Source organism: Lepidochelys olivacea, assembly GCF_965140295.1.
Source record: "Lepidochelys olivacea isolate rLepOli2 genome assembly, chromosome: 1".
In the NCBI taxonomy this organism is placed as follows: Eukaryota; Metazoa; Chordata; order Testudines; family Cheloniidae; genus Lepidochelys; species Lepidochelys olivacea.
The window spans coordinates 135,447,336-135,472,013 of NC_140411.1; the positions used below are offsets into that span (position 1 = coordinate 135,447,336).

The window sequence follows — 24,678 nt, forward strand, 5'->3', positions numbered from 1 at the left end:
GGGAGAGTGGAGGAGGATTTGCAGTTCTCATGGAAGGAGTCAAAAGTTCTGCCTGGAGGTGTATTAACGGAAGGCAGAGGCAGATGAGGTGGAGGCAATAGAATGCCATAGAGGTTGAGAACAAGGCAGCGAGACAGCTCAGGTTGGCTTTGTGAGTAGGGCTGGTAGGTTGTGCAGGGACGGGGTCGGAAAGATGACCGATGCTACCTGCAGGTTGGGACGGGGGTATAGAGGCCCAGCAACTGGAGGATAGTAAGAGAATCCTTAAGAGAATGGAGGGACTCATCAGCTTTGTCACTGAAGAGTTTCTGGTTATTGAAGGGGAGGTCCTCAAGCATGGTTTGGACTTCCTTTGGGAGCCCACTGGACTGCAGCCAGGAGTCACGGTGGAGCACCAGTCTGGGAACCAGGGAGCCTGAGGTGGTGTCAGCAGCATCATCTGCAACTTGAAGGGCCATCTTGGCGAATAATTTGCCCTTGTCCATGAAGTGTTGAAAGTCCTGCTGCTTAATCAGAAGTCAGGAAGGCCTAGAAATCAGTGAGCTCGGTGTAGGAGAGTCATATTTTGTGAAGATAATATGATAACTTGCCCCATGCATCACCACTGCTGTGGAAATGGAACAGGGTGTGGTAACGGTAGCATCCAGAGCTGCCTGAAGAGATGTCCTAGGCAGTAAAACTGCCCCTCAGCGATGCTAGCCTGAAATTGCTCCCTTTGGTCTGGAGGAAGGTGTTTAATAAAAGAACCAAATTTTGCATGATTTGTAAAATTATATTTGGCCATCAGTGCCTGGTAATTCACAATGTGGAATTGTAGGGTTGCCGATGAGTAAGATTTTCTCCATAGAAGATCTAGGCACTTCTGGTGTCTGTCATTTGGAGTGGACTTATATCATTGTTGTTTGCCCTGTTCATTCACTGCATCAACTACCAGAGAGTTGGGTATATGGTGAGAAAATAGGAAGTCAGAGTCCCTGGTGGGAGCATAATACTTTTTACTGGCTCTCTTACATTTAGAAGTTACTGTGGCCAGGGCTTGCCAAATGGTTTTCACAGGTTTCATCAGAGCCTCATTGATAGGAAGGGTAACTTTGGATGGTGTCACAAAGTAAAGACGATCCAACAGTTTGTTGAGATTCTTTTACATCCTCAAGAGATATCTCTATGGAGTTTGCCATCTGTTTAACGAGGTTTTACAACTGCCAAAAATCCATTGCCCATAGATGGAAGAGGAGGCCTCATGCAATGATGAGGATGACATGGTAGTCTGAGGGGTAGCTTTTGTCTGCCCTCATCTCCTGATCCTCAAATGTTTCCTCATCTTGCTGGGGAGGAAAAGCTTGAGTCTCCCTAACATCTTGATGGAAGAGGATTGGGGCCCTGGAGAACTCTAGGTGAGGTTGTGGTACCAATGGACCAATAAATTTGTCCCTGCATGTCAGTACTGAGGGTTTTGAGCATTTCACAGCCAGCGCTGATGTAGATGAAGGCTTACTCTTGCACAGTACTGAACAGCTAGACAGGGGTACAGCGAAAGGGGTTAAATACGATGGTACTGGTTTTCTCTCTTTGCTATGACCATCTCTGCAGGATGGTACTAGGGCCTTCTCACCTCACCACTACCGAAGGAGCTTTTCATCTCTATAGTATAGAGAGCCTCGTGGTCAAAGTCACTGGAGGCTGTTGACCTGCTCGGAGGTATATTTTGAAGTGGATTCCTTATGAGGCAAGTAAAAAGTACCTCTTCTTGGACTCTTTAAAGGAGATCTCTGAGGCTTTCCTCTTTCTAGGAGAATATTGCACCGAGGTGCTACAGAGTCTCAGACTGGTGTACAGGGAGTTCGCCTGACCTGGCTCCAAAATGGTCCAAAGGAAGTGCTTCATTAACAGTCAGAGCTTGATTCTCCAGCTTTTCCATGCCCTGGATTTGAGGGCTAAACTCACTTCTGTGGGAATGCAACTCCCCTAAGCAGCAAATGCACTTAGTGTGTCCGTCGCTGAGCGGGATTGCCTGTCTATATGTGAAGCAGAGTTTAAATCCCGGTGAATCGTGTATGGCCCTCCCAGGGGGGATTTCCCTGGAGGAAATAAAACTTCCAAATAGCCAGTAACTAACTACTACTAACTAAACACAAATAAACTAAGCTAGACTGAAGTCAGCATGCAGCCGAAGCACACACAACGTGGACCTGCTAAGCTCTGTCTCAGGCCGATGTGGTTGAGAAGGAACTGCAGGCAGTTTGTCTGTGCAGCCTGATATAGCCTCATTGTGGGACATGAGGAAATCAGCCGCGCATGTGCAGATCAAATGGACACCGCTAACAAAAATCTCCCTTCAAAAGAGTTTCAGGTGCATGTGCACCTGAAGTGGAGCTGTCTAGGGACACTATTCAAAGAAGAACAGGCTTTTACAGATATTGAAATCAATGGGGGGATGTAATAAATGAAAGGAAGGGGGGAGCTCCCTTTTATGGACCCAGCCTGCCAGTTAGCTATAAAATTCCTCTTAGTAACTGTTCTTTAATTGCTCTACCTGTAAAGGGTTAAAAGAAGTGAGTGGGCACCTGGCCAAAAGAGCCAATGGGAAGGCTAGAACTTTTTAAAATTGAAACAAGACTCCTCTTTTGTCTGTCTGTGGTGGTTCTCGGAGAGAGGCAGACAGGGCTGCAGTTATGCTGTAGGAAACTTGGGGCCAAGTATGAAAAAATTATCTGTATCATACCTAGAAACTACTCATTTGAAATCCCAGATACGTAAGTAGATCAGGAAATGTCTAGGAAGACGCAATTAGGTCTATCTCTTTTTATTTCTTTATGGCTTGTGGACTCCCCTGTGCTAACCCCAAATGCTTTTGTTTTGCTTGTAACCTTTAAGCTGGACCTCAAGAACGTTATTCTTGATGCTTAATTCTTGAAGGTGTTTTTTTTTTAATCTAGCAATAGCCTGAGATTCCAGATGTATTTTCTTTTTTTGTTTGTTTTTAATAAAATTTACCTTTTTTAAGAACAGGATTGGATTTTTGTGTCCTAAGAGGTTTGTGCACATGTTGTTTAATTAGGTGGTGGCAACAGCTGTTTTTCTTCTCAGCTCTTCCCGGGATGGGAGAGTTGGAGGGGGGGCTTGAGGGTACCCCACAGGAAGGAATTCCCAAGTGTACCTTCCTGGGTCCTCAAAGGAGTTTTGCATTTGGGTGGTGGCAGCATCTACCCATCCAAGGTCAGAGAAAAACTGTAACCCTGGGAGTTTAATACAAACCTGGAGTAGCCAGTATTAATTTTTAGAATCCTTGTGGGCCCCCACCTTCTGCACTCAAAGTGCCAGAGTGGGGAATCACCCTTAACAGGGGCGAACTTTTTAAACTGAGGACAATAGTGGGACTAATGTTGTGAATTGTCACAGTGTACAGTAGTTGACAAAACAAGAGTAGGACTATAGTCACAGAATTATTATTTTTAGATTGCAGGAGTGTCCAAAGTGTGCTAGGAATTTTCCAAACTCAAAGGTGGACAAAGTTCCTGTTCCAAAGAGTCCATAACATATTAGGGACTTCCATATTGCCATTGATTTTAAGTGAAAGGCATTCAAATACTATGGTGATCAGTGGCAGTATAAAACACAGGGACAGATCGAACACCATCTTGTGCTTGCAGTGCTCTTGTAACCAGTAATATGAAATGTCAAAGCTATGTACAGTACTGCATTAAGACAAATTGCTGTATAAGAAAATATTTTAGTTGTGTTCACAATAAGGAGGAGCCTTGCTGCTCCAGATGGATTTAAGAGGAATACAAATTACAACTCTAAAACAGCTCTCAGCTCATTATAAACAAAAACTAAAACTCGTAATTGTCTGCTGGTCGCCACTGACTGAATAATAATAATAAAAAAGTTTTACAAATCCTATCGTGACTAGAAATTATATTATATTAAAATACAAATGAAAGCAGTGTTTAAAGTGACTCCCAGTTTGATCATAAGAAGATACTTAGAATATACTGAACTGATGCAAACACTTATTATGTCTCCAAATTTCTTTCAGTTTTGTGGCTTCTAGAATGAGGCTGATCTGAATACAGTTTGCCCTCTCCCTTGGAAAATCCCACAGCAGAGGTTCAGGTGGAGAGGAAAACTCCATGAGGTTTCCCTTGCAGATTTTCCTCAAATTCTTCTTTTCATGAACAGGGTTTCCTGTCAGAGTGTCTCCAAACTCTCTGGATCTTGGGGGATCTGCCTGAGGTTAAAGAGTGTCTGCGTCCAAGAGCAGTTCCAATCCTCCCTTTTCCCCCTGCCTGTGGCTGCAGAGTTTCATTGGCAGAGACTCCTCATCTGCTGTTGCTTTTGGAATCTCCCCTTAAAGAAAGAACTCTACAGGAAAGATAATGCAGCCTCAGGCTTGTTCCCTGCTGATCTGATGTACATCCCACAAAACCCACCCTATTCGTTCACTAGGTACAGATTCCTTCAGAGCTCCCTTGGGTATGGGGCCCAATGAGATGGTAGCACTTGCTGCAGGCAAGGGGGAGTCATGTACAGAAGGCCCCTTCTGTACACAGGTCTGGGAACACATTACAAACCCTGGCAATTTAGATATTATTTTTAAGGATGCTTGTTGGCATTTATTCTTTTTATCAGCATTTAATTTCAGTCCTCTGTAGCATCCATCATAATAAATAATGTGCCTGGAAGGGACCTCGAGAGATCATCTAATCCAGTCCCCTGCACTCAAGTATTACCTAGACCATCCCTGACAGGTATTTGTCCAACCTGCTCTTAAAAATCCCCAATGGTAGAGATTCCACAACCTCCCTAGGCAATTTATTCCAGTACTTAACCGCCCTGACAGGAAATTTTTCCTAATGTCCATCCTAAACTGCCCCTGCTGCAATTTAAGCCAATTGTTTCTTGTCCTATCCTCAGAGGTTAAGAAGAACAATTTTTCTCCCTCCTCCTTGTAACAACCTTTTAAATACTTGAAAACTGTTATGTCCCCTCTCAATCTTCTCTTCTCCAGACTAAACAAAGCCAATTTTTTCAGTCTTCCCTCATTGGTCATGTTTTCTAGACCTTTAATCATTTTTGTTGCTCTTCTCTGGACTTTCTCCAATTTGTCCACATCTTTCCTGAAATTGGACACAATATTCCAGTTGAGGCCTAATCAGTGTGGAGTAGAGAGGAAGACTTACTTCTCATGTCTTGCTTACAATACTCTTATTAGCTCTTATAATTCTCTCTTATGGGGCTTTTTTTGATACACAGAAATCTGTATATGGATCACACACACCTCATGACAGCTTCCAAATCCTGATGCATTTACTATTGGAATTGCTGTGGGACATTTTTATCCTGAGCCTTTCAACTGTACTTTCACTTTATAGTACTAAAATGATTGTTGCAAAAATGATGGCACAGAGGCAATGCTAATTTCTGATTAGTTTGATAATACTGAAAAGGTTAATTCACAGAGAATGTCACTGACATACATAATTCAAAAATATAAAGGAGAAAAGGTCTCTCTTCTACCAGATCTTTTCAATAAATAAATCCATCTGCAGTCATCTTATCTTCACTAATCAGCATTTACAGACTAAATTCAGACTTATGGCACCAACTAAATTAAAGCTCCTCCGCTAAAACTGTCCAATGAAGAAACTTCAAAAATTACTCATATACAAGGGATGGAAGAGAAATCCTTTCCAGGAATATTTACTTAAGTATGTACTTAAAACAGATGTTTAGAAGTCACATATAAAGATAACAGAAATAAAATTGGTATTTCAATTAAATTACACAGCATAATACGCACTTCAAAGCAGGAGACCTTGGCCATCAGTAAAGTAGAACATGTAGAAGAGTAGTCAAAACGCATCTATAGATGGAGATACCAGTGTTATTAATACAACTTCACAGGTCTCCCATGTGTAGTATATTTATTTTTGTTTTATTCTTTGGCTTTGAAGATAAAGAAGAGAACTATAACAAACAATAGTAATTGAATAAGGAGGTCACTACAAAAATCACCACACCTATATGGATCACTCTGCAAGGACTGAGTCCACAGAGACTAACGTATCTATGATTCTCAGTCCTTTCTCAGATTGTTAACTTTATGCATGAGTAGTATCATTGACTACTGACAGACAGCATGTAAATATAAGCATGTGTGCAAATCTTTGCAGGATCAGGCCTACATCAAAAACAAAAGACATTTCCTCTGACTGCCTAAGTCTTGGAAGACAGGGAATGAAGAAACACAGATCTCTCTTTTGCTGTACGGCCAACACCAAGGCTTTAAAAAATCACAAACCATGACTTAAAAAATAAATAAAAATCCCCAAACCATCCATTGGAATCCTTGTAATTTGTCTTCTGCCTTTCGAATGCATTCAATTAATGTTTTCAAGCTTTTCTCCACAACCATAGAAACTTTTTTTTTAAAATGAAAGTTGAGATTCTCATGTAAAATTCTAATAATGAAATACTACATTTATTTTTGTTACCTTGTATAAAATGTAGATGTATAAAATCTACCTTAAGTGCATTATTAAGGAATGATGCTGGAGAGGATTTCCCATGTTTACTACAAGAAAACATTTCTAAAGTCAGTGGGCTCCATGCAGTTATAAAAGCTTGGTGTCCAGGGATCACTTTGCAGGATTAGGATGTACATGTGCCCTACTCCACAAAATCCAACCTCTAAATGAACAATAGGAAGATCCAGAATTCCCCTTGCCTCATGGTCATGATATAATCTCATGCAATTAGGTTTCACAAGATGGCGAATAAACCTTTTGTATGGAAACTTGGATCATCATACATCTGCATGTATATTTGGAGCATCAGTAAGATCTCTTCCTGCAGTAGCATGCCCACTGTGGGGTAGAAATATTTCATAAAAGTCATTTTTGAAAGCTGCCAGTCCCACTCTCACAGCATATCCTGTATTTTATCAGCTACATGAATGTTCTCATGACCCTGTCAAAGAGGCCCTCTGATATCTCTATCCATTCTGTATTTGTACAGTGCCTAGTGCAATACGGTACTGGTCAATGACTGGTGCTCCTAGGCAATACCACAACACAAATAATAGATAATAATTAGAAAGACAAAGGTACCCCTTCAGGTAATGAGGCAGAAGACATTTCTCATTTTGAATAGGTAAACAGAAAGAGCTTTGGATCTAAAATGCTGAGTCTGTCTGTAAGGCCTGACGGCTTGACCCTGTATAGTGCTGGGAAAAGGGTTGCTTGCGTAAACACAAGGTTAAAAATGATTAGGGGGACGGGGAGAGCTGGGGAAGCCAATCTGATGAGCACGGCAGACAGTGCTGCTGTCCAGCCTTCAAGTTAGACCTGCCTAGTAGTGGGAGTAAGACTTTAGCATGTAGCATTAGCATGATGAAGATAATGATGCCCATAACTCCTCAAACAAGCCCATGCTGCCCATCCCACCTTTAAAACACTGCACATTAGCAAGTAGAGCTGGCTTGGAAATGGAAATCTAAGTTTTCAAGGAAAGGAATTTCCAGGAAAATTCCAATTTAGCAGAACCAAAACTGAATTTTTAGCATTTCAGCCTGTCTGAAGGGCTCTTGTTAATTTCACCGTTCGCAGAAAGTGAAATTCACAGCCTTACAGACAGGCTGCCAGAAGCTGAAAGCCCAAGCTCTCTGTGTCTCCCCAGACCAACTGCCAGAGAGACAGCCGGACATGTGGACAGCTAGGGCGCTCACCCTCCCTGCCTCCCCTCAAGTTCAGCTGCAGCTCCCCAACTGCCCACCTGTCAATTTTTCTCCCTCCTTAAACACAAAAAGGGAAGCTGACCAGAGCCTTCCAGGTGGGCAGCAGTTTCCTGACAGAAAAAAAATAAAAATTTTTCATCGGAATTTAAATTTCCCCCCAGAGAATTTAATTTTCTATCAAAAATAATTCTGACAGAAAATTCCCAACCAGCTCTGTTCACAAGTCTGACAGGTGAGGAGCAGATGTGAGCTAAATCTGGAGGACTATGCTTAGTTCTTAGCCTTTTGTCTCCATGCATTGTTTCCATTAACACTTGTACTAGAGTGTAACAAGCTTACGTTCTGCACAAGGACTTACAGGACCATGGTGCAGATATTTTTATAGGACACAAATAGGGGCAGATGGTAGCATTAATGAAAAGGTGGTCATAAGCATCTGCATTGGTGCATTGGTTAAAGCGGTTTAAAGCTTTTCTTTAAAGCTGTTGTCAAATTTCAGAGTACAGTTTACTTAGATGCTTCCATTGTTTTAATATTTTAAAAATACATAATTCCGCAGTCAATGATTAGAACACAATGACCAAGTTGGAGCACTTACAAAAATGCAAGCAGAGATAAAAATCATGGTCACTCTCATGTTAAGGAAAATGTGTAATGAAATACAATGAACAGCAATGTAAACAAAAACCTGGTTCAAAAATCTACTCCCTGCCAAAATAAACAAAAAGCAGAGAACACATAATTCTGGATTCTCATTTTTATTCATAGCTGAACAGAAACATGCTGGACACAAAATGAAGCACAGCACAATAGAAGTTCTGAAAGCTAATCTACCTTTGCTCCCTTTTAATGACAGGGTCTTGCTTCAAAATCTATGTTTTATTCTTATAGTGCCTTTGATTCAAAGCAACCTAAAATACTCAGTCACTTCATATCTGCCTAATTCCACCCTAATTAAAAAGTTCTATAAGACTCCATAGTACTGATTTTCTGTGAGCAGAGATGCAGCACCTCATAGCTTCTGAAATCAGTTAGCAAACATGCATGCAAAATTAGGGTTGTTTAATTTACAAGCTACTCAGCCACGTGCACCTGCACATACAAGAGCAAGATACGCTACCGTCTCCTTCTCAGAAATGCAGAGGGTTTTTTCCTTAGATCTCCAAGGCAACTTTAGATGCTTTCATTATGTCAAGATTAATTTTAATGATGATTAATTTGGTGATCTGCAGACTATATTTTTGTAGGCATTACTCAAAACATCAAACATGGTGAATTTTCATTAGCAACCAGGCTTGCTTCCCAGTCTCCATGCCCACGGTATACTACTACAGTATAATGAGAAATTTGCTCAAAAACCTGGCATTATTTGCTGTAATTACTGAAGCTATTATACGCTGCACTAATTTTTGATCAAGTACATAATTAATGATGTTGATAAACATGCGTATCCTATGCAGTGGTGATACTGCAAAAATATATTGGTTGAGACACTTTCTATTTTTTGTCTTCTTGATGATATTGACAGATAGTTTGCAGTCAATTTTGGAAGCATAAGAAAATTCTACAGCTCACATTGGTACTATTCTTGCATTTTTGCCTAGCACATTTAAGATACACTGAAATGAATCCACAAGTACAAAGTAAGCACATGGTACTATAAGTATAATGTAAATATACTTCGGAAAGCAGTGCATGTTAAAACACAAACATAACATGAAGGTTCTGACACAAGCCAACAGAAGCAAGAATATTCATTGCTGAGACTGACATTCTGGTCTTAACCCAACCTGTTGCACCCAGGTATAGAAAAATCCAAATATTGGGCTACCATACAGGGCTCAAAATTAAAAATTGGGTGTACCAATCTCATATTTGAGCAATCAGATTGGTCCTTACATGTGCAACAGGTGGAATTAAACACCTAAATACTTGATTTGTTTGAAGACTGGGCCCAAAACATTTGCTGTAATGCTTCCCTTGTAAAAAGGAAATCTCCACATAATTATATAATAATAATAATTTTTGTTGGCTTGTAATCTTAGAATGATATTGGGTTGTTAATAATAATAAATAATAATGCATCTGAAATACTAACCTTCTGAAGGTCTTTTATTTCTATAACCTCTAAACTGAGTGAATCTAGTCCTTTAAAATACGACATAGTGCACAAAAACAAAATTGTTCTCAGGTAGATATCCTGTGTTCCAGGTGTTTTGTGCCAGAATGCATTTTATAAATGCCTCTGCATTTTAAAAGAAGGTGTTTAATGAAAACACTGACACAAGATTAATGAAAACTGTGCCACCCAAAAAATACATTTCTGTAGCTGATCCAAATTTTGGACTGTTCAAGGTAAATGTACGTTTCCAAACAATCGGAAAAAATCAGGGGTCAATAGCTGGGTTATGCATTCACTTCCCTCAAACTCCTATTGGGGACTCTTTCTCCCTATCCTAGACTCCAGGATCCTCCTTACCCACTAGCCCTGGAAACCTTCATTACCTTAAAAATCTTCTAGGGGTTTTGCTTAGACGGCTGCAAATTGATTCCATACGGGTGACCATATTTCCCTATGCTGAATACAGGACACCTGGTAAAATTACTCATATTTAAGTGAGTTCAAAGGCAATCAATCAGAACTATGCAGTACAAATGTTCAAATTAACATCAAGTTGACTGAGCCCGTTAAAAAGAAATACTGCATAGTTGGATTCTTTTTATTTACCTTCTTATCTTTAAGGCTTTAGGGTTCACACAGGGAGGGGTGACACACACACCCCTACCCTCCCACACACACAGGGAAAGGTCACACACACACTCCTGTACACCTCTCTCACACGAGGGGGGAGGTGACTGACAGAGCCAACCTTCACTGCCCAGCGCTCTCCGCCCTCCATGCCTGGCTGGGCCCCGGGACAGACCCGCCTCTCCTGGTACCTGGCACCACATCTTCCCAAGGCAACATGTGGGAGGGGGGACCCATGCAGGGTCACATGCCCCTCCTCCCCAGATTTCTGCCAGGGTTCACACCAGAATGTGGCCAGCAGCAGCCTTTTGGCACTGTGTGGGAGGGAAGGGACGGGACCTGCTTCCCGCAGCGGGGGGAGAAGGGGGAAGGGATGACCTGGCCTGTGTCTTTGCAGAGTTCATCTCTCCTTCTCTACTGCCCTCCCCTCCCAAACCCCTCGTGGCTGGAAGCAGCTTGTCCTTTCCTGCCCGCATAGTGTCAAAGGCAACTAACACGTCCAGGCTACCGCTGGCCACCAACATAACCCAGCCACCTTCCATCCCACTGCTACAGCGTGGGCAGGAAGGGGTTAAGCCCTAAGGATGCATTGTGTACCAGGACACCTGACTGTGGGAGTTTCAGCAGCCTCAGAGCCTGGCCAGAGAGGAGGCTCAACAGGTGAGAATGCCCAGGGGCCAGAGCAGCCCCGTGCTCCCTGGGGGCAGGACCCAGGGCAGGAGGGGGGGCAGGTGAAGAGGGTGCTAGGCTAGGCCCCTGCCCTAGGGGCTACTGTGGAGCCTGCAGTTCAGGGTTTGAACAGGTTGGGAATCACTTTGGCCCTGCCATTCCAGAGTTTAGCTGAGGGGTGGAGAGGCTTCCCCGTGCCAGTGCTGTGCGGGACTTTGGCACATGCAGGACTCAGCTCCTCCTGGTCAGCAGCCCCCGGCCGGAGGGTCTTGGGCTTTCCTGGGGTGCTAGCCCAGCCAGAGGCAGTGAGGGAAGGAAGGAGCCTGCCGGCCAGGCTGCTGGTGAGCTGATTGCTCCGACCAGGGGCTGGTTCTCCACACAGCTGTGGGAGTCGGATGCTCCCCGTGGGGGGTATATGGAGGAGTGACGTGTAACCAGCTCGCAGCCAGTGCCAGCCAGAAACGGAATGGGGGGCAGGGCCCTGCTGACCAGTCTTGCACACCCACCCCGATTGTCGACAAAGGACCCCTCCACTCCCCACTGATGGGTGGGCAGCTGGCGAGCAGGGATCAGGCCAGCAGCAGGACCCGCCGATACTGATGTGGCTGAGGCAGAATATACGGGACAATTTGCCTGTTTTTAAGAAAAAGTTGGGACACCTGCAGGAGGACTTAAATACGGGACTGTTCCTTTACAAATGGGACATCTGGTCACCCTCGTTCGATATGTTTTGGGGCCTTCTCTTCTCTGACCTCCAAGGTTCATCAGCTGGGCATGGATGACTTTTGTCCTGGGTGGCAGATACGATAGGCTGAGGGAGGCTGTGCCTCCTCAAGCAGCCTGGCTTGGCCCCACTCATGCTCCACCCCCAGGCTCCCTCCTGCAGTTCCCAGTGCTCTGCCCTGGCCCAGGCTGGCTGGGGCTGGGGCTGGGGCTGGGGCTGGCCGGCCTGCTGCGGGGACTCGGGGAGGCTGACGCTGGGGCCACACTGCCCACCCAGCCCTCGGACCGTGCCCCGGCGCTCTGGGGCTGGGGGCGCTGCTGTTGCGCCGCCCGGCCACCCGGCCCCTGCCCAGCCATCCGCTGCTGGGGGGGGGAAGGGCGGGGAAACATGGCTCTGGGCTCCTGTGGGGGAGAGGGCAGAAGAGGGGAGGGGCGGGGCTTTGGGCAGGAGGGGAGGAGCCAAGGTCTAACCTCCCCCAGTGGCCAGGTCTCTGGCTGCCCATGCCTTTTGGGCAACAGGAGGCCTATACCCATCTAGCAGGCTGATGTTACCTCAGTGGCTCTGGGGATGCCAGGAGCATACACGCCCCTGTGTTTAGTTGCTATGGAAACCTGAGGGTTTACCTAGCTACAGACTAAGCCACTTAGTGAACAACTCTTTTCACTGACAACTGTGCACAAGGGTCCAGGGGGCATTTCCCATTCCCAATCCTAACCTCACTGGAATATGAGTTTCCTCTAAAACAGATCTATTTCAAACAAGTTATTACAAAACTAATTCTATGTGCTTTTCAAATAAACCTGATATGTTTTTAAAAAAAAACAAAAAACATTTTACTTAAGGGATTGTATTTCCATACTGAATGGGACTCCCATAAACATCCATAAAACCACCACCCACCTTAAACTCTCCCTTCCTGTGACGCTTACAAAAACCTTGACAAAAGCCACCGGCTATTGTGCTAGTTGGTATTATTTTCTTGTACTCTCCCATCTGTGTGGCTGTGTCTATCTGTTGTCTCTTATATTTAGGTTGTAAAGTGTTTGGTGTTGGGACCATCTTTTTCGTAATTTATTTGTACAGTGCGTAGCACAATGGGGCCTTCATCCATCATTGGGTCTCCAATGTGCTACTACAATATAAATAATAATAATCAGAAAAAAAATTGCCTATAACAATATAAAGCTTTACATTCATTTAGAGCACAGAAGAATAATGAGCCTATCTGCTTATATTTTACTATCAACCTACAGATTTCTAGGACAAAGGCATTGTCCTAGACTTTCAGCAAGGTCATTTCAGCTGTGCTGCTATGAAAGCACATCGTATTACCTGCACGTTCAGCTGCAGATTTAAAGCAACAACCACTCTCTAGGCATATATAAAAAGGGAACTTATTTTTCAGTCCCAATGCAATAATCAGAGGCTGCTTCAAACTGTCAAAACTAATCATAAATGAAACCAATATACAAAAAGCCATTAGCTTTTGTGTTCGTTGTTGTTTTATTCTCAAGTGAGTTTTCAGCTTGTGAAATGTGCCAAACAGAACTGTAAAGCATGGACAAAAGCAGTATAAATGTCTCCACACTGGTCTGCTCATACAGCTAAGTCCCCACACAGAAGGGCCACCTTTACAAGTGACAAAGCCATGTGCTCTTTGTGCTCATTCAATTCTCAGCCTTTCTGCTCTGACTGTCACAAAGCCAGTGGTCTGCCTACCAGGGATGGGTTGACGCTTATTGATCATGTTCCAGTGCTGTGTGGCGTGGAGGAGTGCAAGCCGTTTCATGCTGCTGAAGAGATCTGTGCTGATAGTCGCTTAAGCTGTCCCCGGGGAGATCTGGATGTGTCATCCCTCTTTGCAGCACTCCCTTGAGCAGCTGCAAATTCCTCTCTGCTCTTCAAATGGAAAGTTCTCTCTGCTATTACCCTAACTTCCTCTGCACTCAATTGTGGACACAACCTCTATTTCCTCCCACTGGCACTCTATCCAACCCCTCATGGGCAAGAACCTCCAGATCCATCTAGTTTGCACAGTAATTTGAAGACAATGATTGGGAGAAGTCAGTCCAGGCTGCCATCAAGACTCCTAGATTCACAGAATTTAAATAAGACAAGACCATTAAATTGTCTAGTCTGACCACCTAGTTAACACAGGACATTAAATTTCACCAAGACACTCATGTACTGAGATCACTTAGTTGTGTTTGACTAAAGAATATCTTCCAGAAAGGCATGCAGTTGACATCAAAAGATGCAGAATCTACCACTTCCCTTGATAGTTTGTTCCAATGATTAATCACCATACTGTTACTATTAAAATGTATGCCTTATTTCTAATTTTGAATTTATCTGGCTTCTGCTTCCTGCCATTCATTTCAATCAGGTGGATTGTCATCATGGTAATAACACTATTTGCCTAATTTGCAGCAAGCTGTTTACTGTGCTGTTATGTTGTCTATGTGATTGTGGCATGCAGCCACATTACCAATAAGAAATATAATTGAGCAATTTTGGGGCAGGAAAGGGACTTATTCATCTGACTCTGCACACAATTCTGTGAAAACATCAACTATTTTTCATACCACAGTATTGTTTGTAGACTATAAACAAAACACTTCCTATTTGTGATGTCATAGATTTAGTTTAGGGGAGAATCAATGGCATAGAGGAAAAAAGTATAAGATAAAATATTTTTGATACTATGCCATTTGCACATGACCATTTCTCCAAAAAAAAAGCCGGATCCAATGCCATTGAAGTAATGGAAAAGACCCTCACTGACTGCAATGGGCACTGGACCAGACCCAAAGATGACAAGTTTATGCCTGGCCCTGAGCGGTGCATATAAAAATAAAAATAAAAAAACCTAAGGCCTGAACCTACTAGTCTCCAATTCGACCCTTCCCCCAACTCAATATATTGCCATATAGCATAAGCCTTCATTTACAGGCCTTCAGCTGGCATTCAATCCATGTGACAATGCACACATCCAAGCCAAATGGAATTCTTTATGTGATTTTTATGTGACTTTCAAATGTTTTACTAAAATTCAGCTAAATCCCATTCTCTTCAGTTTTGAACATTGTGACTACATGTAATTTTTTTCCATTCCTCTGGTAGGAATCTCCCAATTCTCCATGACTTTTCACAAAAAAATTCAGAGTGTTTAATACATTAAACAAACAATTTCCATAATGCCTCAGAATGCACATCATTCAGATTTGCTAGTATGCACACAGTATTCCATTTTCCAGGATTCTCTCAGCTAAGGATTTTCCAGCAGCTGTATTTATACAAGCTTCATTGGTTCCTAATTCTCTATATATTTCCTCCTTACTTATCTTGTTAAAGACCAATTACAAAAAGTATTTCAATAGCTTAGCCATTTGTGCTCAGATTGCACACTGATGGGTGCTTTATAAATACACAGATAGTTTTTAGAATTAGCATCAATTTAATCTTCTTAATGTATTAATTGTCTTGCTTTCTCTCCATTAATTATTATGTTATCTCTATTGCTTTAGCTCCCAGATTCCCCTTTAAGTTTGGAGCCCCTTTGTGCAAGGACTACACAGTCACTGCCACCAAGGAATTTACCATCTACAATAACATACTCCAGTGTTTTCATTCCCACTGATATTTATAAAAGTCCTTTTTATTCTCCTTAATCCACTTGACTATCATTTAATCATGTTGCTGTCTTGATGTACTCTTTAGTCTGCGAGCCTGAACAGTCTTTGTATATTCTTGCTCCCTCTCTCTTCTCTATTTGCACAACTGTTTGTTTGGTTTTTTTAACTTCACATTTGGCCAATGTCACATGAAGCCACATTGGCTGCTTCTTGTTTTTGCATTTTCCTTTTCACATCAGTTGTTGATTACTGTGCACCAATGATGGTTACTTTAAGACCATTCAAGATACCTTTCACACTCATGCACTTTAAAGTGATTTATGCTTGTCTTTCTTCCCCTCCCCCCTCAGCCCCCCATTGCATCCCTTCTCCCTCAGCATACAGGACATGGAGGGTCATTGCTCCCCACTGTGGCAATCAGACCATGGAGGTCCTTCACTGCCCCTCACATCTCAGGTATCTGTAAGGCCCCAGTTTAGGAAAACAGTTAATCACATGTTCAAGCCCCTCCCTATTCACCAAAGCACTTATGGACAGGTTTAACTTTTACCACGTGTTAAGTGCATTGCTGAATAGAGATGATCTACTGCAGGAATAGCCAATTATTTTTTGTCAAAGTCCAAATTTCTTAGACAAGGTACAGTCAAGGTCCAGACTCCAAAGAAACATTTTTCAACCTACAAGTGCCCCTGTTCAACAAACACATTACACAATGCTGTGTAATGTACCCAGGGCCTATTGCTTATATTTTTAGTGCATTAAATGAAAAATAAAATCAAACCACTGTATAACCTAAAAATAACCTCCAAGAAAGATGTAATAAATTACATCTGAGACTTTGAGAAAGAACATATATAAACCATCAAATAGATGGAAATATTAGTATTAAAACACTTTCCTACAACTGTTTAAGCTTTGCATTTGTTTTGAGTTTCCAAAAAGTATTAATTTTGATTTTGTCAAATAAAATAATTATAGGCACATTACCCCCCATGCAACTGAGGGTTACTATGTTTCAAGTTCCCCAATAAAGGACACTGTCAACTGGGGGGAGAGTTGGGGAGGAGGGGAAGAGCTGAAGGGGAGATGGGGGATGGGGGTGCTGGAGGGGATATTTGGGTGGTGCTGGAGGGGTGTGCATGTACTGGGAAGGGTATTTGGGGGATGCAGGAGAGGTGTGTTTGTACTGGGAGGGGGCAGTTGGTGGGCGTTGGAAGGGTGTGTGTGTGTACTGGGAGGTGGTACTGGAGGGGTGCTGGTGGGAGTACGTGCGGCCTCACTCTTGAGGTAGGGGGAAGTGTTGCTCCCTGTCATGGTGGCAAAGCGGTTGGTGCAGCCTGCCAGTCTGCACCTCCCAGCAGGCCTCTCCCCCTCCCCAGGGCAGGGAGCCAGAGCCTGGCTCTGTCACCCCTCCCAGCCAGGCTCTGAGGCCCTGCGGCAGGGCAGGCAGACTGGCCAAGGGGCACTTGGCAGCACTGCTTCCCTGATAGGCCAGGTGGCCCAGCTCCCCCCAAATCACCAATCACCCACAAGCTTCCTGCCACCTCACCAGCACCTGCGTGTTTGCCCACTTGCTCCATCCCTGTGCTGCAGCCAGCGGACGATGGAGCTGATGGGGGTTACCCCTGAGGGCATTCTGCACCAAAAAATTAAGAAGTCTGTGCCAAAAAATTTAAAATTCTGCACAAAATATTTTAAAATTTGGCAAATTTTATCTGTCAAATAAATGTGGAGACTCCAGCATGGCACTGGGGAGCACAGGCCACTGGCTGCACAGAGGTGGGAGATCACTCTGCAGCTCCCCGAGGGTCACAGACTCAGCGGTGGGGCTGCACCCAACCCTGACACAGTGCAAGGATTGGGCCTGCCCCAGAAACATCCAAGGGCCCTGCCCCTCTGTGCCAGGTGCACCAGTGTGGGCAGGCAGGCTCAGCCTGGCAGGATCCAAGTGTGGAGGGGCTTAGTGTGGGAGGATCCAGGTATGGGTTGAGAGGGTTCTGTGTGGGGCACTCTGGTGCGGGCGGCCCAGTGGGAGGATCTGAATGGACAGGGTTTTTTTGTTTTTTTGTTTTTTTTGGGGGGGGTGGTGTTCTGGGTGCAATGGTAATGGCACTTTGCAGGGGGCTCCAGGTGAAGGTGGTTGGAGGTCATACGGAGAGGAGGTCTGTGTGGGGGGGGACAGAGCTCGGCCGGGTAGGTCTGGGTGTGGGGGGTTTACTGAGGGAGTCTAATTGCTGTGGGAGTGGGGCTCAGTGAGGTGGAGATCCAGGTGCAGCTGGTTGGGGCTTAGTGAAGGGGTAGTAGGGCTCGGTGGGTGCCACCAGACTCCTCATTGTTTTTGTGGATACAGACTAACACGGCTACCCCTCTGATACTTGATAAACAAATTAGGGAAATAAAACCTAGATGGAGCTGGTGGGTGCATAACTAGTTGGAACACTGTTCCCAAAGAGTAGTTATCAGTGGTTCACAGTCATGCTGGAAGGGCATAATGAGTGGGGTCTCGCAGGGATCAGTTCTGGGTCTGGTTCTGTTCAATATCTTCATCAGTGATTTAGATAATGGAATAGAGAGTACACTTATAAAGTTTGCGGACGATACCAAGCTGGGAGGGGTTGCAAGTGCTTTGGAGGAGACGATTATAATGATCTGGACGAACTGGAGAAATGGTCTGAAGTAAACAGGATGAAATTCAATAAGGACAAATGCAAAGTACTCCACTTAGAAAGGAACAATCAGCTGCACACATACAATATGGGAAATGACTGCCTAGGAAGGAGTACTGCAGAAAGGGATCTGGGGCTCATAGTGGACCACAAGCTAAATATGAGTCAACAGTGTAACACAGTTGCAAAAAAGAAAACATAATTCTGGGATGTATTAGCAGGAGTATTGTAAGCGAGACACGAGAAGTAATTCTTCCACTCTACTCTGTGCTGATTAGGCCTCAACTGGAGTATTATGTTCAGTTCTGGGTGCCATATTTCAGGAAAGACGTGGACAAATTGGAGAAAGTCCAGAGAAGACCAACAAAAATTATTAAAGATCTAGAAAACATGACCTATAAAGGAAGATTGAAAAAAATGGGTTTGTTTAGTCAGGAAAAGAGAAGACTGAGAGGGGACATAACAGTTTTCAAGTATATAAAAGGTTGTTACAAGGACGAGAGATAAAAATTGTTCTTCTTAACCTCTGAGGATAGTACAAGAAGCAATGGGCATGAAATGCAGCAAGGGAGGTTTAGGTTGGACATTAGGAAAAACTTCCTGTCAGGGCAGTAAAGCACTGGAATAAATTGCCTAAGGAGATTGTGGAATCTCCATCGTTGGAGATTTTTAAGAGCAGGTTACACAAACACTTGTCAGGGATGGTCAGACTCTAGATGGTCTAGTCCTGCCATGAGTGCACGGGACTGGACTCGATGACCCCTCAAGGTCCCTTCCAGTCCTATAATTCTGAAAACCAGGATCTTTTTAGGTCTCTCAGTTGGATATCCATAAACTGAGGCACTCAAAATCACTAGTTACTTTGAAAATCTTGATAATTTACAACAAGGTTATGATGATCAAGGAAAAACGTAATATATGATCATGCCAAGCAGTGACCAACATACTATATTTTTCTTCCCATGTTACTGTGACATGTAGTTTGTGGTTAACCAAACAGACGTTTAAACTTTCACCATTCTAAATAGAAATGATTGATGGAGCCTTACCTTTGGGAATAGTAATCTGACAACCTAGGTCACAGTCCTGCTGCAACTGATAAAAGGCCACTTCCTGTAGTCGGGCACGCTCCAACTCTGAAAGGCTTTGAACGGGAACTGACTTCAGCCGAACACTGCGCCCTGACATGCTGTTCCACGTGAAGTCACCCTACAGGAAATCAAGTGGAAAAACATGAAGCATCATATGCACAGTTTAAACAAACATACCCTTCTCTTTCATTGGTAAGCAAAACAACACAGGTCCCTTTCCTTAAAAATTCTCTTCTTGGACAGTCCTGATCTTTGAAATGTCATCTTTGTTTTCACAGAATCAATTAATCTATGCAAAAAACTAGGGCTGTAAAGCAATTAAAAAAATTAATCATGATTAATCGCACTGTTAAACAATAACAGAATACCATTTATTTAAATATTTTTGGATGTTTTCTATGTTTTCAAATATATTGATTTAAACTACAATACAGAATACAAAGTGTACAGTGGTCACCTTACAGTTATTTTTTTTACAAGTATTTGCACTGTAAAAAAACAAAAAAAATAGTATTTTTCAATTCACCTAATACAAGTACTGTAGTGCAATCTCTTTATCATGAAAGTTGAACTTACAAATGTAGAATTATGCACCAAAAAAACTGCATTTCAAAAATAAAACCATGTAAAATTTAGAGCCTGCAAGTCCACTCACTCCTACTTCTTGTTCAGCCAGTCGCTCAGACAAACAACGTTGTTTACATTTGCAGAGATAATGCTGCCCACTTGTTGTTTTTCCGTGTCCCCTGAAAGTGAGAACAAGCGTTCTCATGGCACTGTTGTAGCGGCGTGGCAAGGTATTTAAGTGCCAGATGCACTAAAGATTCATATGTCCCTTCATGCTTCAACCACCTTCCAGGGAACATGCTTCTCACTTGCTGGTGACATTGTAAATTAGAAGAGGGCAGCATTATCTCCAGTAAATTGAAACAAACTTGTTTGTCTTAGCGATTGGCTGAACAAGAAGTAGGACTGGATGGACTTGTAGGCTCTGAAGTTTTACATGTTTTGTTTTTGAGTGCAGTTATGTCACAAAAAAAAAAATCTACATTTGTAAGCTACACTTTCACGATAAAGAGATTGCACTACAGTACTTGCATGAGGTGAACTGAAAAATACTGTTTTTTTTATCTTTTTACAGTGCAAATATTTATAATAAAAAATAATATACACTTTGATTTCAATTACAACACAAAATACAATATATATGAAAATTTAGAAAATCATCCAAAATATTTAATAAATTTAAATTGGTATTTTAACAGTGTGATTAAAACTGCAATTAATCGTGATTAATTTTTTAAGTTAATTGTGTGAGTTAACTGCAATTAATCAACAGCCCTATAAAAAACCCAAAACAAAACAAAAACCCACCGCATCATTTCTACCCTGAAAAATTTACCTATTATTGTTGCAAAAACATTAGGATTCCTAAAGAACCAGAGGTGTAGGAGGGGGGAAGGCTGATCTTCCCAAGTTTCGTTTCTTTGTGCATTTGACAGCATTTTTTGTATACTCAGTTTCACACCATTTTTCCTGTATAATCAATTTAACATACAGAGATTTTACTGGACTCTTTACAGTACACAGTTTATTTTCCATAAGTGCTGATCCCTTTATGTGGGTCTGAAGAGCCACCTCAACAAAACCCCACCTCTTCCCTATGTATCCCCTCTCCTCCTCATGTATGTCATGCCTAGATTTATCCTAATTGAATGACAAGTTCCTAAACATTTGTCTAAACAGTCCTAATCAACATGTGTTAAAATAAATATAATATACAACATGGGATGCTATATATTCAATAAATACCCACTGAGTTAGGAAATCTAATCAACAGATTTAGCTATTCAGTCTCCCAGCTTTGGAGAGGAATACAAAATCTTACTCTGTAGGTCAATATTTCATTCTGATGAGGTAAGTAATTTTTTCTGTCAATTAGTAATAGTGAAATATACATATTTGCTTCAGGGTTAGCCATGAAATTCAAACTAACATTTCACAATGGAAGCAAAGTCTAAGTGGACATTTTTGTGGCATTGGGACAGAAAGAATTCCTTTGGTTCTTGAACAAATTCTGACCAAATTAAAAATAATGGTCCAGTTGCTTGAGCTGACACTAGATAATCACAATGGTAATTTCTGGTTTTATAGTCTCTAAATCTTAGCAGGCATAATTTGAAGTACATCAAATTGGAGACAAAGGAGCTACACCAGCTGACATGTAAAACAAAAGATACTACGCAACCATATCTTGTCACAATACGCTGAAAATAGATCTGTCATTACACAATTTTATTGTCATCATAAGATATTTTGCCCATTTTTAACATGAACGTAAGCATCACCATCCTTTCTTCTCCTTCATTTGTTAATGAGTCACCTAGGATTCATCCACTTGGCTGTCCTTAAAAGTGAGATTCAAAGCCAAAGAGTAAGACTTTCTAGGTCGTGTGTTAGGTCATTGCTTAAGAGAGGGACTCTCATCTTTGGTCCTTGGCGACACCCAATAGTCCAGGTTTTTAATCCATGACTCATGCCTGAGGTCCCGGACGTATTGTGGTCTCTAGCAGTGCCTGAGTAAAAATAGTTTAAATCTTTATATATTTACTCAAAGTGAGTGAGATAAGCTTAGGAATGTGTGTGAGAGTGAGATAGCATGCTAATGAGTGAGACTTGACATGTAAAAGACCTAAAGGATCCTCAGTGAATTCAGTAGACATTGGATCAAGTCCCTTATGTAAAATATACAGTAAAGTATACAGTATATGTTCTGCACTGTGTTAGTGAGATACACATATATATTACATACAGAAAACTACATGAAAAGAACATTACGATTGCAGAGTCAAGCACCCAGAAGTTAGGAAATGCCAGAATTAAAGTAGCTCGTGCAACCATATATCATCCCCCTTGTCTGTACGCATTATGAGACTTTTTTTTCATCACAAACTCTCATTTCCTTAGGAGCCCTGACTCATTCAGTGCACAAGATAGACAGTACTCACTGAATGAGCAGCTGTTCATTATTTGATTTTCTCCCCTTTGTTCAAAGTGAGGTCCAATGCCTTATTTACTGCACACTGCAAACTCTGTTTTGAAGACAGAATCATTTATTTCCTCACCAGCTTGTCTAGAATGCTCAAAACTATAGCTTTTGAGTTGTTCACAACATTAATTAATGTATCTCCATAACATCCCTGTGAGGTGATGGAATACTATTACTCGCATTTTACAGATGGGCATCTTAGACAGAGATTAAAGTGAAGTTATAAGCAACTAAAAATAGGGCCTTATAATAGGAAGTGTTGAGCAACTTCAATAACAGACGGTGCTACCAAACACCACCTATTACACACATACACACAGCATGCTGGTACTTATAAAGTTTATCTGCTTTGCATTAAATGTGCATGCATGGTGCATAAAAATTACATAATATGTCACAGCTTATCAAAAAGCACTTCTTTACAATAATCTTTTATAATGGAAAGTGTTAGGCAACCTGGATACAGGGGAAACCACAAGCTCAACCATATGCTAAATACACACCTTGTAATATATTCACATAAATTACACTGCACGTATACAGATTATATATCATAGAATTATGGAAATGTAGAGCTGGAAGAGACCTTAACAAGTCATCAAGTCTGACCCCCTGCGCTGAGGCAGAACCAAGTACACCTAGACCACAGCTGTCAGGATGGAGATTCAACAATCTCCCTTGGAAGCATATTCCAAAGCATAAATACGCTTAAGATTTTACTAATATCTAACATAAATCTCCCTTCTGCAGATTATGTCTATTGCTTCTTGTTCTTAACTTCAGTGAACATGGAGAACAACTGATCACTGTCTTCTTTATAACAGCTCTTAATATATACGAAGACTTATGAGGTCCCCCTCGTTCTTCGTTTCTCAAGTCTAAACAGTTTTTTATCCTTTCCTCTTAGGTCAGGTCTTCTAAACATTTTATCATTTTTGTTTCTTTCCACTGGACCTCTCCAATTTGTGTGTTTAGTGTGGTGCCCAGATTTGGACACAGTACTCCAGCTGAGGCGTCACCAGTGCCAACCAAGAGCAGGACAATTACCTCCATATCTTATATACATCACTCTTGCTAATACAGCCCAAAATGAGATTAAACTTTTTTGCAACTTCATCGTATTGACTCACGTTCAATTTGTGATTCAGCAGTATTAGCACCTAGCCAGTTAATCCCCATTTTGTAGTTGTGCCTTTGTTTTCTCCTTCTTAAGTGAAGTACTTTCCACCTGTTTTTACTGAATTTCATCTTATTGAATTCAGACCAATTCTCCAATTTGTCAAGGTTGTTTTGAATTCTAATCCTGGTCTCCAAAGTGCTTGCAACCCCTCTCAGATAAGTGTCATCCACAAATTTTATAACCATACTCTCCACTCCATTATCCAAGTCGTTAATGAAAGTATTGACTAGTACCAGGCCCAGGACTGACCCTTGCAGGACAGCACTAGATACGTCTTCTCAGTTTGACAGCGAGCCATTAATAACTGCTCTGATTATGATTTTTCTACCAGTTATGCACCCATCTTATACTAATTTCATTTAGACTACATTTCCCTATTTTGCTTAGAGAATGTCATGTGGGATTGTGTCAAAATCTTTACTAAATCAAGATAGATAATTTTTACTGCTTCTTGCACTAATGTATGCTAGAGGTTCACACACTGCTGAACAGGAGATGCAGATTGCTGCATGAAAGGGACTCCTCGGTACTATGTGAGCTGCTTGAACACACTAGTGCGACCCGGGACAGCTGCCAGTGAGCTTGGTGCCCACCCCAGTTGGTAGGGCTGGAGGTCGTACAGATACGCCAGAGGAGCTGCCTGAGCTGGGCGCTGGCTCTTGTAAGCAGTGGCCTGACATGCCATTGCTTTCGCCAGTGCAGTTCCTGGTAGATCCCTGCAACTCCACAGATATCCGCTTTATATCCATAGATATTCGCATCCACAAGTATACATTTTGTATCCATGCAGGGCTCTACTAATAATAATGAGAAGTATTGACCACTGTCTTCTCAGACTTCCTACAAGTCTATCAAATGTAATGGTCTCCTAGGACCAACTTTTGCCTCTGCAGAGACAGATCTTGGCAGGGGAACAAGAGCAGGTCTGCTGTGCAAGGAGGGGAATAAGATTCTTGGGATTCACACTGTGCAAGGCACAGCTCTGGAAGCACCTCCTGTGCTGCAGACAAGGGCCATGGAGGGGAGAGGCAATGGACAGACCAGACTGCACATATCGACCTATTTTACTCCCATCCATATGGGGAGGGCACACTTGAAGTGATCCAAGGTCTACTCTACCAGTTGGGTGAAGTGCCTCCTTGGAGAGGCACCACAGCCAGCTACGGTGGACAATACC

At 42.4% G+C, this 24,678-nt stretch overlaps 1 protein-coding gene across 5 annotated transcripts in view; it reads right to left on the bottom strand.

The window, feature by feature from the left end:
- The window catches only part of ARHGAP6 (Rho GTPase activating protein 6), a 510,120-nt gene that overhangs the window by 87,028 nt on the left and 398,414 nt on the right, over positions 1-24,678 (bottom strand). For all 5 annotated transcript variants that reach the window (XM_084643362.1, XM_084643363.1, XM_084643366.1 and 2 more), the window contains exon 2: positions 19,231-19,390. In XM_084643362.1, coding sequence (XP_084499488.1) covers positions 19,231-19,390 — 160 coding nt within the window. The remainder of the gene's footprint in view (positions 1-19,230; positions 19,391-24,678) is intronic.